Raw genomic sequence first — 13697 nt, 5'->3', positions numbered from 1 at the left:
CCATTTTAGCTTCACATGCTATATATATATACACACACACACACATATATATATATATATATATATATATATATATATGTATGTATGTATCACATGTGTGAGAAAGCAAAAAGCAATCCGAGTGCTTAAAATAAAATGGAAGAATGTTTCTGTAAGAAACCTGGGTCTTTCAAGTGGGTGGCAGGGAGTCAAGTGACACTGCACACTCTCACTGGCACTGGGTACTTGGCCACTGGATACAAATGCCCAGTGTGGGAAAGCCTGGCACGTGCAAAGGACTGGACAGTGCATTAAATGACAATGGCTGATCCATTCCTGGCTCTCTCAGATGAACTGGCTTCCCAGCCTTCAGCTCTCTAGTCTTTTCTCCACCGTGAAAAATAGTGCTTTACTTCAGGAAAAACATCAACTATCTATTAAGAAACCACTTAAAGAAGGCAAGCCCTCTAGGTCTGTCACAAGGAAAAGCCTGGCTAAAATGTCAAGCTTCTCTTCCATGAATTTCTGGTCATTGCTGCCTTTTTATTTGATGTCATCTTACATGCATTTGGTAACCTAAACAAAAAAATTCTTTTTCCAGTGAAGACGAGTTCTTCGACCAGATCCCAAAATTAGACTCATTGTAATTACCAGAGGACAAAGTAAGACTTCCCCATTATATCCATGTGTGTGTATGTATTGTTTAATTTATTTTAAACGAGCAATTCCATGAGCATTGGAGATATTGTAAAAGGAACTGTTATTTTGGCCCCAATGCCCTGTTTCTCTCTGTATTCCCAGCTTCTTCTTTTGCCCCCTGTGACCTACACCTCCTGCTAGTTCAGAGCTGTGCCTGTGCTGGCTGCTCCCTCAGCAAGCTGAATCCCAAGTGCCTTTTCCTTGGTATAAGTGCTGGTGCCAGCCCCTCCTATCTAGCCCCAGGATTTGTTTTATTTTTTTTTTATAGTAACAATATTTAATATTACTTAAAGTAATATTTAATAGTCTTACTTATACTAGAGGAATGACAAGTCAATTATATCAAGTTTCTTTAGAGAACTAGAAAAAAGGTTTTAAGGTATTGGGTTGCACCCAGATTATTTTTCTCATGAAAGATCAATGAGATTTTTGAGAGGGGAGTTTTATTCAAAGCACCCAAACATAGTCAGACTTCTGTTCTAATTCACAGTCTTTATTTTTAACTTTAATAAGAACAGGTTTCAAACATTCTGTCCAAAAAGTAGAAAATGCTAAATAAAAACATGAACATTATCTAGTCAAGATAAAAATGTTTAAAAACGTATTCTTAAAACTACTTGTTCCTCTACAGTACATGAAAATCCGTCAAGTTCTTGAGCTGTTGTTCCTCCCACTGCCTTTTCCATCTATATATGTCAATTTTATAACTGAGTTTATTCCAGTTCTGTTGCATTTCACACTGTTAAATTCTACCACTTAGACACTCTCTTTGAAATAAATTAAGAAAGAGTATATTCACTCCCATGTGAAAGGACAGGTTTGATTTTCACAAAAGATAGGAAAAGGATTCTAAGAACAACTCACAATCTAATGGCTTAAATCTTTGTGTGCTAAAAGTTCTATTGAAAAACAAAAATCCTAAATGACCAAAATTTTAGTTCAGTAAAACTGAACTGTACAAAGTCCATCCTATTTTCTCCCAAAATACCTTAAATATCTCCCAAAAGCTAGAAATGCAGCCAGGTAGTTGTCGACCTTTCACAAATCTTCATCCCAACTGCCCAGCTGGTTTTTAGCTGTACATTTACATCATTTTTTTACCTATTCTTTGGCATCCCCAATCCCTCCAGCAGTTATTGCAAATGTGGCTTCATTTTCAGGCATCTCAGGGCTGGGAGAAAAAGAAACAAGAAACTTGTGGGTTTCTCCATGTAAAATGCAGTTGTGAAAGAGTCTCCAGAATGTTGTGATATTGTGGGTGTGAGCAACCTGGAATACCTCAGTGCCTTTATACCTATGTGCAAACTGTAGAACGTGATTGATATCATCAGGATCAGAAAATGTGAAATTGTTGTGTCAGGAAAACTCAGGAATTTAATATGTCCAGAATTTTCCTGCCAAAGGACCACCAGTCCTACCAAAGTATTTGATGGTTTTCATTAAGAGCTGAGCATCGAGTAGGATTTATGATGAAAGATGATGTTATTTAATGTATGCAATGTGCAAGACAACTTTAATTAGTCGTTTAATCTGTTAATTAGTTTGTCCTTTCAGATTTTCTCCCAGTGTACCATCCAGAAAGTTTCAATACCTTGAAATTTGTCACCTTCCCTCCTGTTTACCTGTCGTAGATCTTTGCAATACGCAGCTCCCCTCTCCCTTTCCTCAGACTGATCCTGGTAGTTGAAGCATGAGCAAGGATGTGGCCCCCGATGGGCTTTTTTGGGTCTGCCTGAAAGCTGAATTAGCAAGAAAATTGTGGTGATTCACTGTGCAAATTCCAGAGGTTAATACCGTGATTAACTGTCAGACTGAGCCGTATTCAACTCAGTAACGAATTATCAATAGGGAAATACATTAGAAACCCGACTTTTGCACACTTGTCTCAAATGTTCAATGCTGGCATCATTTTCCTGCCATTAAATTCAAGAGGCTCAAGAAATACACACCTTAAATATCACATATAAGCTGCTCCAGAGGAAAATGTGGTGCTTTTTCAATATTTTTACAGCTCATTTTCTTTGTTTAAGTCACGGTAAAATCACACCACCACAGCAGGCAGCAGATAAACATAAAAAAGCTCATTCCAAAAACTGAGAGAAACTTCCAGAGGTAATTTACGTAGGAATTCCTAATACCACAGGGAACAGTGACCAATCTGATCTTTCATTTCAGTGCCTCTTGCACCTCACAATCTCAGTTCTCATTTATGTTAAATACATAATACAAAATACAGGAATTTTTTTAAAAGAGAGAGAAGAAGTATCTTACGTCATAGTTGCTCCTGGGTCAGCAGTCATCTGGTTGGTCACAAACACAGCCACATTATATTCTGCAAGAGAAGACATTGCAAAGAAGGTAGACTTCTTCCAATTAGAGTTCCAAAATATTCTCTCATGCATGGTAAAAGCAAGGTTTCTGCTGAAGCATTTCAAATTTCAAATGAATGAGAAGAAAATATTCTTTATGACTGATGGTTGCAGTTAATCAGGACACAGCCTAGATTTGCTCTTGCACAGCTTCAGCTGTTATACACCAAAAATGAGTCCTTTTCACAATTCCAGTGAACAAGTCTTTCTCAGTTCCCATCTATTCTCTGTTGGCTCCCTGCCCTAAGTTCCCTCTCCTTCCCTTTTTCTGTTTGCCTTTTTTTTTTTCCCACTTCAGGAAAAAAGCATTTATTCATTCCTCATCAACATTTCTGAGACATTCCAAAGAGAAAGAACTCCATTCATCCTGTCATCATCCCTCAAAGCATTGCAAAGTACTGAGAAAGTGGCAAGAGGCATGGCTTTTTAATTCTCTATGCCTTCATCCTCTTTTCTCTGTCTTTTTTTTGTTGAAATTTGGGGAAGACAATTAGTGAGTATTTGTCCAGTTCTACAACTTCTTATCTCATTTAGGGCCTGAAAGTATTTCTAGAAAAACTCTAAATGTTGGAAAGTCCATAAGTTTTCTCAATCTATCATCTTGAAATAATATATTATCAGTTTGCTCTTTTTGGTAAGTGACAGAGGTGTAAAGTGAGGAAAGATCCCTGGGCTAGAGCCTGATTGATAATATACCTGGACTACGAAGTGGTTGTGCTACCAACAGCTACTGGTAGTGACTTCAGCCCATGTTTTCCAAATCTTGCCATGTTTCCCATACCTTCTGATATTTTTTGGAGTCTTGACAACATCTGAGCCAGTTTCTGTTGTCGTTCGGCCAACTCTCCGCGACCACTGAAATCCACACGGAAAAGTGCCATTATGGAGTCAATGATCTGCATTGTAATCATGCTGGGTAAGTAAATATAGTGAAAGAAAACAGGAACACTTATTCTGAGAACAGTAAGCATACAGAAGTCTTGTACCAATAACTTGAAGATACCAGCTTCCTCATGGAACTTGGCTGCTACATAGTCAAGCAATTCCATCTGATGCTCACCTAGTGGGAAGCAGTTACCAAGAAAAATTAGGACCAGAAAGAACTCGGAAAGAACAAAGCCTGAACTTCAAAATTCCACTTTAAATGTCTGCACTGGTTATTTGTTCATTGCCAGCAGTTTTAAATCCAGTGCCCAGTAACAATCTACTTAGCAGGTTCCAGTTTTTTCTCACCCATCTCACAAAACTTCTTTGTGAAAATCTTCACTCTGCATGAAGACAGCTTTTTGTTAAGAACTGAAAATTAATATATACATTTTAATTTAATTTGAATTAAATGACACACAGAAAATGTTTTAATCATTTATGTTTATATTGCATTCTTAAAGAAGTCTTATTTCAAAATTTCTTGAAGTTTTAAAGCGGTGTCGTGTGATAGAGAGTGTGTTGAGCTGTTAGTAAACTGAGAAGTGTTAATGAACTGAGAACTATTAAAATGGAAAGAGAGAGAGAAAAAACTGAGAGGAGAAAAGCCTAGCTATCATGCCAATTGCAGAAATGGTCTTACTGGTATATGCACGTGCATAGAGCACGTTGTCAAGCACTGCCTCGTGGTCCACATTGAAGCGATCCGCAATGTCACGCAGGCGATCCGGTCGGCTGGCATGAGTCAGAGTTAAGGGTTTCTCCTAGTGCAAACCATGCTCTGAAAATAATAAACTCCATTCCAAAATAGGACTATGGAGGGAAAAAAAAGAAGAATATTTATTTTAGTCCTAGAGAAGACTGACTTTTTGTCTTCAGGCTGTCCCACGTACCCTAAAGATAGTTTAGGGCTCACGATGGTAATTGTTTTGTGTTTAGGGTTTGAGGCGAGGGGGTTGACATATGCATATCTGTGCTCTAGGAATTTAGCAAAACCTGTTTATACACAGTCTACTGCAAATGTGAAGTGTTAAAAATAGTGTTTAGTACTTAGATAAATTTATCTTGAAGAGAAAAGCTGCTATAACCTGTAGGAGGCCTACTAGATTGCAAAAACACAAAACCCCCAAAAACAAACAAACAAAAAAAAACCCAGTTAAAATAAAATCCAATTCCTAACTAATTTTTTCAGGTTGGATTACATCAAATGACAAAAGAAAATCTCACTTCCTTGTGGGCCACTACACTCTGTGCTATCCATGATTTCTGTGCCCCTCATGTTTTACATGTATGAAGCTTCCTTATGACTAATTAAAATGCATTAACTTTCCAGTTCATCACACCTGGAGCTTTTAACAGTCAAAAAGATACAAAGTGTTTTCAGTATCAATGAAGATAATCTTTCCACCTGTGTAGCCATTTGGTCCTGGGAGCTGAGCTGTCACTACAGAGAAGCATACAAGATTAAAATGAAAAAGCAGGAAAAATATTTTCTTACTCCATCTATCATTATTTTTTAAATAAAATACAACTGTTTATCCATATCACAAAGAACTGTCAGTTTTAATCAATGTGAAAATCAGGAGTATCTTGTCTTACTGCCATCTTGAGAATAAGCTCAACCCACTTTTCTTGAATGCAGATCAGATGAGATTTAATTAATGGTGTCAAAACTGTTTTACTCAGTACCATCACTAAATCTGTGTATTAGGGATATTATTAGTGAGTTCTTACACACAAAGTCTCCTCTTAATCCTCTGCCCAAATTAATTCTATTGACTTAGTAGGCACTTTTTCCAGCTGTAGCTCCTATGATCAAAAATTCTTTGGATATGAGTTTTTCCTGATATGCAAATAGTTGCTGATTGTGGATTTAGTCTCTTTGGAATGAATAAGCTAAAATACTCAATCCAGTTGTAATCATTCATGCAAAAGGGTATGACTCTGCTAACCATTACGCTGTACTAACCAGAAGAGGCCTTGTTTTTCCAGAACATGCCATATTTCACTTTAGAATATAGGGGGTTAATTTAATAGAAATTGCCTACCCAGTGTCTGGTAATTCCAGCAGCATTAACAGTTATGTAAGTTACTGTTTACTTCTGTTTACACATTGAGAGATATCTCTGGGAAATCAGCGTCCTGCTGTTTTTGGCACTGCCCAAATATGGTGGCTGCCAAAGTCTGTTTATCCAGTCACTGACAGCCAGTAGTACCCTTCCAGTGCCCTTTCAGAATGCCATATTCAGCAAAACCTCTTGAAACCAGGACAGTCAAAGAATTGCTGAGGAAAAAAATTTGCCTCTGCCCTTTTCTGAGCAATGCCCCATGTGACACATATTTGTGCTCTGCTTTTCCAGATGGTGTGTTTCATTGGTTTATCTAAGACAGCCTATTAACTTCCTCTCCTTATGGCAAAACCTTCATGGATGTGGGCAGTATTAAAAAGTAACAATTTGTATGAATTCTCTACTCAAACACGGTTTATGGAGGTAAGAGTCACCAAGGTCTGTTTAACTGTATTTGTAAAAATAAAAGATTCTGACTTTTCTCTATGTGTTTAATTCTGATACAGTGGTAAACAATGGATTCACTGAGAAGAAACATTGTTCTATTTTAAGGTGTTATACCTACCACAAAGAGTGTGAGATAGCTGGGTTTTGCCTGTCCGGAACTCTGTTAAATAAAGAGAAGGGAAAAAAAGAGTCAGGGTTTCTTTTTCCAAGTTTGACAGATTCAGGAATTACTGCAGTTAGAAACTCCTACTTACAAAATTCACCTCAATCTCTACCTGTTAAAATCATTTAACCTCAATTTCTAAATCATATTCTGTGCAGGAGAAATGTGTTACATGAAAAGCAAAATCTGAAGTGCTTTAATTTGATCGTGCTTGACTGCTGAAGTCATTCTCTTGTGTGTGGAAGTTAAAACCATATGGCACCTGTGGAAAAGTGATAATGGGGGGGCGGGGTGGGAAAGAAATGGTTGATTCCATTAACCTAGCCCAGTTTCATTTCCAGTAAAATGATCAAGGAGAAGCTTACAAGTTTGTTAATCTCATTCTACCAAAACACATTAGCCCCCAGTTTGTCTTCTAATGGGAATAGTACTTTGTTTTATGAACGCTTGTTGCTGAAGTGTCAAGCACCAACTAATTAGGTGTACTGTAACAGTAGCTTAATTGTAATTTCAAAATCTATATAAAGTGCAGTGTACCTTAAGTGTGCATAACTAAAATACCTTTTGTGGCAATTTTGTTACACTGCATCAGGGAGAACTCTGGCATGTTAGTAATAGTCTTAGTAATGCTATGTTGTGCTGAATCAGCATGCCCAGTAATGATTACTCAGCTCAAACTTAGTCTGCAAGCAAATGAAGAGGAAAAATGGGAAAACATAAAGAGAAGTGGATTATTTCTTTCACACATGCAGATACTCATCTTTATAACTACAATGTGGGAAACTTGATAGAAGTAATCCAAGTTGAATTAAAATCTAAATTAAGTTGCAATTCTTTGTTTGGTAATACTCGTTTAATGTGGTTCTCTCACCTCCAAAGGCCTCAGTGATTGCCATGCTTTCAATTCCACCACCCAGAAGCTTACTACAGAAAGAGAGAAGTTATGGTCAAAAAAATCACAAGATGAAAATAAAACAGAGACATTTTTACTGCTTTAAGGAAAGTAATTTCTGCCCCAAAGAAGCCCCTCACTTGATGCATTAAGTGCAGGGTACTAAATGATCATTGATTCATAAAAAATTAACTCTGTCTTTACCTCCCTTTTTGTGTGCAAGGAAAGATCTATACAAATTATTACTGGAAAGAAAGAAGAGAAAATAATATTGAAAATAATATTTGAAAATAACATTCCATGAAAATATCTCAAGGGAGGACTTGAAGACTTGCAATTTTGACCTCAAACCTGCAGATTATTTTGATAGGCAAAAAATTATACAGTCAAGATTTCTAGATGCCAAATATTTATTTACAGTGACTGTACAAAGTCCAGTTTCATCTCAGAAAAGGAGTTGGTTTTGGTGCTTACTGATGTAGACTTCTTTAGGGCAGCACTAACTCCAAATGCAAGGGGAATCTATGTGTCCTAGCTGAATATTTATTCCTTTATTTTTCTGTATCTCATTAAAGACAATTAAGATGATTATTGGGAACATTTGGATGAAGGGAGGATATAAAAGATAAGCTTACTCAAATTCTTGGCTGCCAGTGGAAATATGAAATACCATCTTCCGTTTTTCACTGTACTCAAAGGCAGTGAGGAAGCCTGGTTCCTAGGGAAGACCAAAGAGAACATGAGAGGTTTATTTTAGCTTTAACCTGAAGTTGAAAGTGCAATATCCCACCCAAATATCTTCTTTTCCCCCTTGCCTCATGCCCGTGGGTTGGGTATAAAAAACACCACAGCATTCATCTGGTTGTTGTGGAGTATAAAGTATTATGCCTTAGAGTAACAGGCAGAATAATTTTCAAAATTATTTTGATGAGGCAGTGGGAAATCTGCTAAGAGAAATCTTGGACAGCATTTTGGAGAGGCCAGCATAAGTTCAAACTCTCAGGAAAGTGACTGGCTTACAACAAGCTTGTTTGCTGCTTCTTTAATCTTGTCCACTTTGGCCTCTGAGAGCCCCTTCACGTTGCACAGTGCCCTCCTTGTGGTCATCTGGATTCCTTTGATTGTGCAAATCCCAACTGCCTTCAGCTTTTTAATATCTGCTACATTCTGCAAAGAAATTTCCCTTCTGTGAGTACTCAGGACAGTTAACAACTAGAGGGTGAAATAAACCTTAGCGAAATATTTTAAGTTTATGTTCATATGCCTGTGTTTTCGCCAGGAAAGAAACAGATTTACAGTAAACTCTTCATTGTGTAGCTTGTGACAGCAACAAAACTAAATTTTGAGTAATATTGGTGTGAGGGATCATGGTGCAGAGAGCAGCTTCTGGTGGTTTTGAGAGAAAGATGTCTGGGTATTTACTCCTCCCCTTTCAGTGTCAGTTTTTCTAGATCAATGCTGATAGTAAAGAAACAGTACAGAATTGTTTCAGATAGTGTGGACCTTGGACACCCTATAACACAGTCTGTCCCTGGTCCCTCAGCACAGATAATCTGTAAACCAGATAATCTGGTGGTGGAGAGTTGGGAGCTGATTCACAAGGATCACTGGAAACTGAGTCTAACTGCTGTGCTGTTTCAGCATGTCCAGTTTAAAACACGTGTCCTGCAGATCTGAGGGACACTTTGGGCTGGAGTGAGCTACTCCTTTTTCATAAATTGGGAACAGCACAACTTCAGACAGCACCCTACTGACATATTTTACCTTCCTTCACCTCATTTTATGACTCTGACATCACTGGAAATGTAAAAGCAAGAACAGATTACTCACAAGAAAACATACTATGTGAAAGGTGTGGGATAATACATCAATTTGCCATTTCTGTTCAAGATTTTTCTTTGAAAAAAACCTATGAACTGGACATATAATCTATTTATTTAGAGTGTGTGGGTACATTGAGCATAAGAAGGGAGGGGGGGTTGTGTGAGAAATTAGTCATGTTTATTTCAAAGCTTGTTTCTCATCCTGTGATACATGTGTGACACTCAGCAGAGGCTGAGGGGTAACAGCACCTTAAATCCTACCAAACACTTTGGATCACCAAATCACAGTCTCAGTTGTTCTAATTCTGATTCTCTTTCTGGGCACACTGGCATATCCAGTAAATATTTTTCTCTCTACTCCTTGAAAAAAAATTCTAAACCCACAAAAATTGTTTCTCCAGGTAAATGAAGTGAACATATAGCAGTCATCCTATGTTTGCACAGAGCTTTTAGGTGGCACAGCTGAGACCAAAAACTTCCTCTGAGGTGTGGGAATAACAACTTGCAAGAAAGAAAAAAATTGATGGAAAGGAGCAGAAAACATTTACAACCCCAGAAGAACAGCCTAAGTCGTTATTCTTAGTTTTCAAACCTTCATCCATTTGTATCCTTCAGTGAATGGCATGCCTTGTTGCATACTGATAGGGTAGTACAGCTCCCTTCCAGCTCAGGTCACACTCTGATCAACTTGCTACATTTTTTAAGCAATAATTTGTTTATTTTTCCTATGTTGACCCATTGTTTGAACTCCCAACCATGTGATCCTTCTCCAGAACTATCTTTAAAACTGCCAGTGAACTGCTAATAAAAAAAATTGCCAACAATTGCACTGCTGACAGGTCAGCACAGTAACTGCAGTGCTGACTAATGATGAGTCACTGTGATACGTCCTTCCCATCTTTATCTGTCTGTAGTCACTTTTATTGAATCTCACATTACTTCACACAAATCCAACTTTTTATTCGGCTTATATAACTCTGATTATAACAGGATTCCAATCCATGAGCCAGTCTCCTAGATAAACATATAATAATTGCAATTAAAATAAACAGCTGATGTTTATGTGATGATGATAGCAATGATAGAAATTCACATTTGATGAAGAAAACTAACCACTTATTTCTCTAGCTACTAATATTTTCCACACTCCTACTCTACCCCCTGTGCTAGCATGCTGAAAATAGTGTAGTAACAATTGTCACAGTGTAATTTCACAGGCACCAAAAATGCAGGAGTAATTACAAAGATTGGCAGGAACAGGAAATAATCTATCACACAGTTTTCAAATAAATTAGCAAGCAGTTGGTTTTTCAAGAGTGCTAGGTGCTAAATACTTTGAGTATCTTGACACTTTATTTAGGAATCTGATGTGAATGAGATTTTCTAAAAATCTGTCTTATCACCAAAGGCAAAATTTGTCTCCACTGACTGAGTTAGAACTTACAGCAAGGAGGAATTTCAGTTATTTGCATCAATGTGTATACAATTTTGGAAACAATCTTACAGTAGCTTTTGAGGGACAATTCTGTGTGATCAAGTGATTGCTAATACTTACAATTCCATGCTTCTGCAGCAGGTCAATATCCTGAAAAAAGGACTCCTAAACAAAATAGCAGAAAAAAAAATAGATGTTGCTTTTTCTTGTTATTACATGTATCTCAATATGTTTCAGATTTGTAAACATTTATTGACTTTTCACAAATAATACATAAGTTGTTGGACAACTGAAATAAGCAAAGCCATAGTGAGCCAAAAAGGCCTCCATGTTTCCTATCATCTTCTCCATAAAGTGTATCTTCACAGGCAATTAATCCTCTGCTGTGCTAATAAAACTTGTGTTAGCACCATCATAATTGCAGCTTTTCTACCATAATTTCTCACACTTTTCATGCTGATGATCATTCTTCAGAAGCAGAAAATTAACTGATAGTCCCCTTGGATTTAATATAGAAGTGTAAAATATGATGAAATAATGATAATCCCATTAAAAACCATGCACAGCTTTTGAAAGGTTAATGAAAATTACTTGAAGAGCCAGGCTGTACAGGGACATGGGGAATGAGATTTTCTTGGTAGTAGACTGGAACAAAATTTTAAATGCATTGAACTCCCTGATGGTTTTTGGGGACCTCCTGTCCCTCTGTGGGTTTCTTAAGACTCTCAAAATACCTTTGAACATTTGCTGCATATAGTTTTCAATCAATAACAAATTTACCTCATCATCCTGGTATCCTGGTTCTTCTTGGACTACTTGATCCTCCATGGCCTTCATCGTGAAAGAGCACGCAATAAAGTATTGATCACTAGCGAGAAATGCAAACAAAGAGAGTCATGAGGAGGCAATAAATGAGTACATGTCTGTAAAAGGACTTTTAAGAAGTCCTTGACCTACAGAAACATGTCAGTATGACATCATATATGGATTTAAATTTGGATTCTGCTTCCAACTCTTCGTTATCTAACCTACCAGGCCAAAAGGAGAAAATCTATGGCTTTACATTCAGACAAACCAGTTCGGCTAGAAAGGGCTTCATAGGTATTTGGAAAAGAGATCTCATTCCCTTGTGAGAATCTTGGGTCAGAGATGAGTTTTGGAGGTGGGAACATTTAAAATGAATTAGCACTAGTGGAATTTATTCTGGTAAGAATGCTAAAGGCAGTCTGTGTTTTTATACCAAAAGTCAAAATAGTTGCAGACAGAATGGGCAATGGCAAGGCAATGAAACAGCTCAGCCTCTCCATCTTTATGTGACAGAAAACACACAAAACAGTACTGGGAAGGCTAAAACTTCTTAGTGATGTATCTTGAGAGCAGATTTTTAAAGCCGTATTTGTTTTGAAGTTCTTGCTGAGGTTCAAAATGACCAATAAATGCTGAACATGTGCAGGTAATGGTTGTAAGGAGTATGTTTGCATGGAGAGAACAAAAGAAGGGTAATAAAAACCTGGAACTTTTATTGTGAAAACCTATATACAGAGAGCTCATTTCATGTTTTTTCATTGTTAACTTGCCATGTCTGCACTCCAGCACAGTTTCACTGCCCTCTCTATGTGACTTGCTCTAAGCAATGCCTAGAACTGGAATAGGCACTTAGTGACGCTGTGGTTAAATGAGCAAAGTGTGACCTCCTTAAATTTTATGAATGCAAGAATAGTGAATACAAAGTAGTTCCTTAGAAACATGATCATATAACCAAACTACTCTATCATTTTTGTGGCTTTGTAAATGGGTTAAATTGCTTCTGTTTAAATTGTGAGCTTATACTTGGGTGTTCTAGCTCTGGATGATCAAAAGTTTTGTAGACCACCACACCAAAATGTGTGCATATATTTATTTGCTCATTTGTTAACAAAATCCACAAACTATAAGATGGGCTATGTCTAACAAAGGTTGGGATAGTTTAGGCTAAATATCTGCAAAAGGCCTTTTTTTCACCTTGTAAATGGATACTAATTTGCTTGCAAGAATTTTGTGTATATAGAGGCTGGGTAAGAAAGGAACAGGATATCAGAATTTCAGAATTATCTTATTCTGTTAGCATTTAATGGAAACATTCTTATAAAATCAGTTGTTTCTGATAGTGTCATGGTATATTTAATTTCTGTTTCAGAACTCTGACAATTATGGAGTGACAAATCATGCCCTCGCATAATTACAGCAAAACACTAATTAAAAGATACTCTGGGAGATTTGAAAAATTCCCTAGCTTCAAATACCGAAGGAAGAAAAACAGGTAGTGCAAGAGGCATTAAAACTATATTACAATCTCCTTCTTCATTAGAAACATCCTCACAAAATGCACATAATTCTGCCCTTCAACCCCCACTGAGCAGGTTATGGGATTGTTCTACTCCCCATCCTTAGGCATTTGGCATCGCACAGCAGACGCAGGCAGACCCAGACCTGCGCCTTCCTGCAGGCTATTAGGGAAAATGGAGAAATTATACCTCACCCTATTAAAAGCTTTAGGTACGAAAAAAATCCTCCTGCTTAGCGTTGTCCTGCTGCTGGTGTGTGTTGGCACACCTGAAGGATTCCAGTCACCACTGCCTGCAGTGAAGCAGATAAAAGGGTGAAAGTCTGAGACAGCAGAGCAAATCCATGAAAAACCACCAACAATCTTGTGCCACCTCAAGTACCCAAGGGCAGGTGAGCAAGACCAGGATACCGCGGTGTCCTTCCAGCCTGCTGGCGTGACAGGGACCCCGCAATTCCCCCTGGCCTTGGGCTGGCAGAAAGTGGCGGCACAGCTCGGCTCCCCGGGCCGGGGCCGATCCAACCTGCCCCAAGGAACCTCACGGCGCGACCTCACATCTGTTGCCTCAGAGCAA

The 13697-nt window shown here is 37.9% G+C and overlaps 1 protein-coding gene across 1 annotated transcript; it reads right to left on the bottom strand.

Moving 5' to 3' along the window:
• Positions 1-1171: 1171 nt before the first annotated feature.
• Positions 1172-13406, bottom strand: DMC1 (DNA meiotic recombinase 1). Its single transcript, XM_054276515.1, has 14 exons — positions 13319-13406; positions 11581-11668; positions 10921-10965; positions 8563-8709; positions 8178-8260; positions 7522-7574; positions 6606-6647; positions 5343-5415; positions 4615-4706; positions 4034-4107; positions 3829-3943; positions 2950-3010; positions 2301-2417; positions 1172-1849 (listed from the first exon to the last, which is right to left on the bottom strand). Exons 2-14 carry the CDS (start codon positions 11635-11637, stop codon positions 1780-1782), a joined length of 1029 nt encoding a protein of 342 aa, XP_054132490.1. The 5' UTR covers positions 11638-11668; positions 13319-13406; the 3' UTR covers positions 1172-1779.
• Positions 13407-13697: the final 291 nt, after the last annotated feature.

Source organism: Melozone crissalis, unplaced genomic scaffold, assembly GCF_028551555.1.
Source record: "Melozone crissalis strain CALT ecotype California unplaced genomic scaffold, PUWL_Pcris_2 ptg000004l_1, whole genome shotgun sequence".
Classification (NCBI taxonomy): domain Eukaryota; kingdom Metazoa; phylum Chordata; class Aves; order Passeriformes; family Passerellidae; genus Melozone; species Melozone crissalis.
The sequence above is the reverse complement of the archived record's forward strand: the minus strand, read 5'-3'. Positions and strand labels throughout refer to the sequence as shown.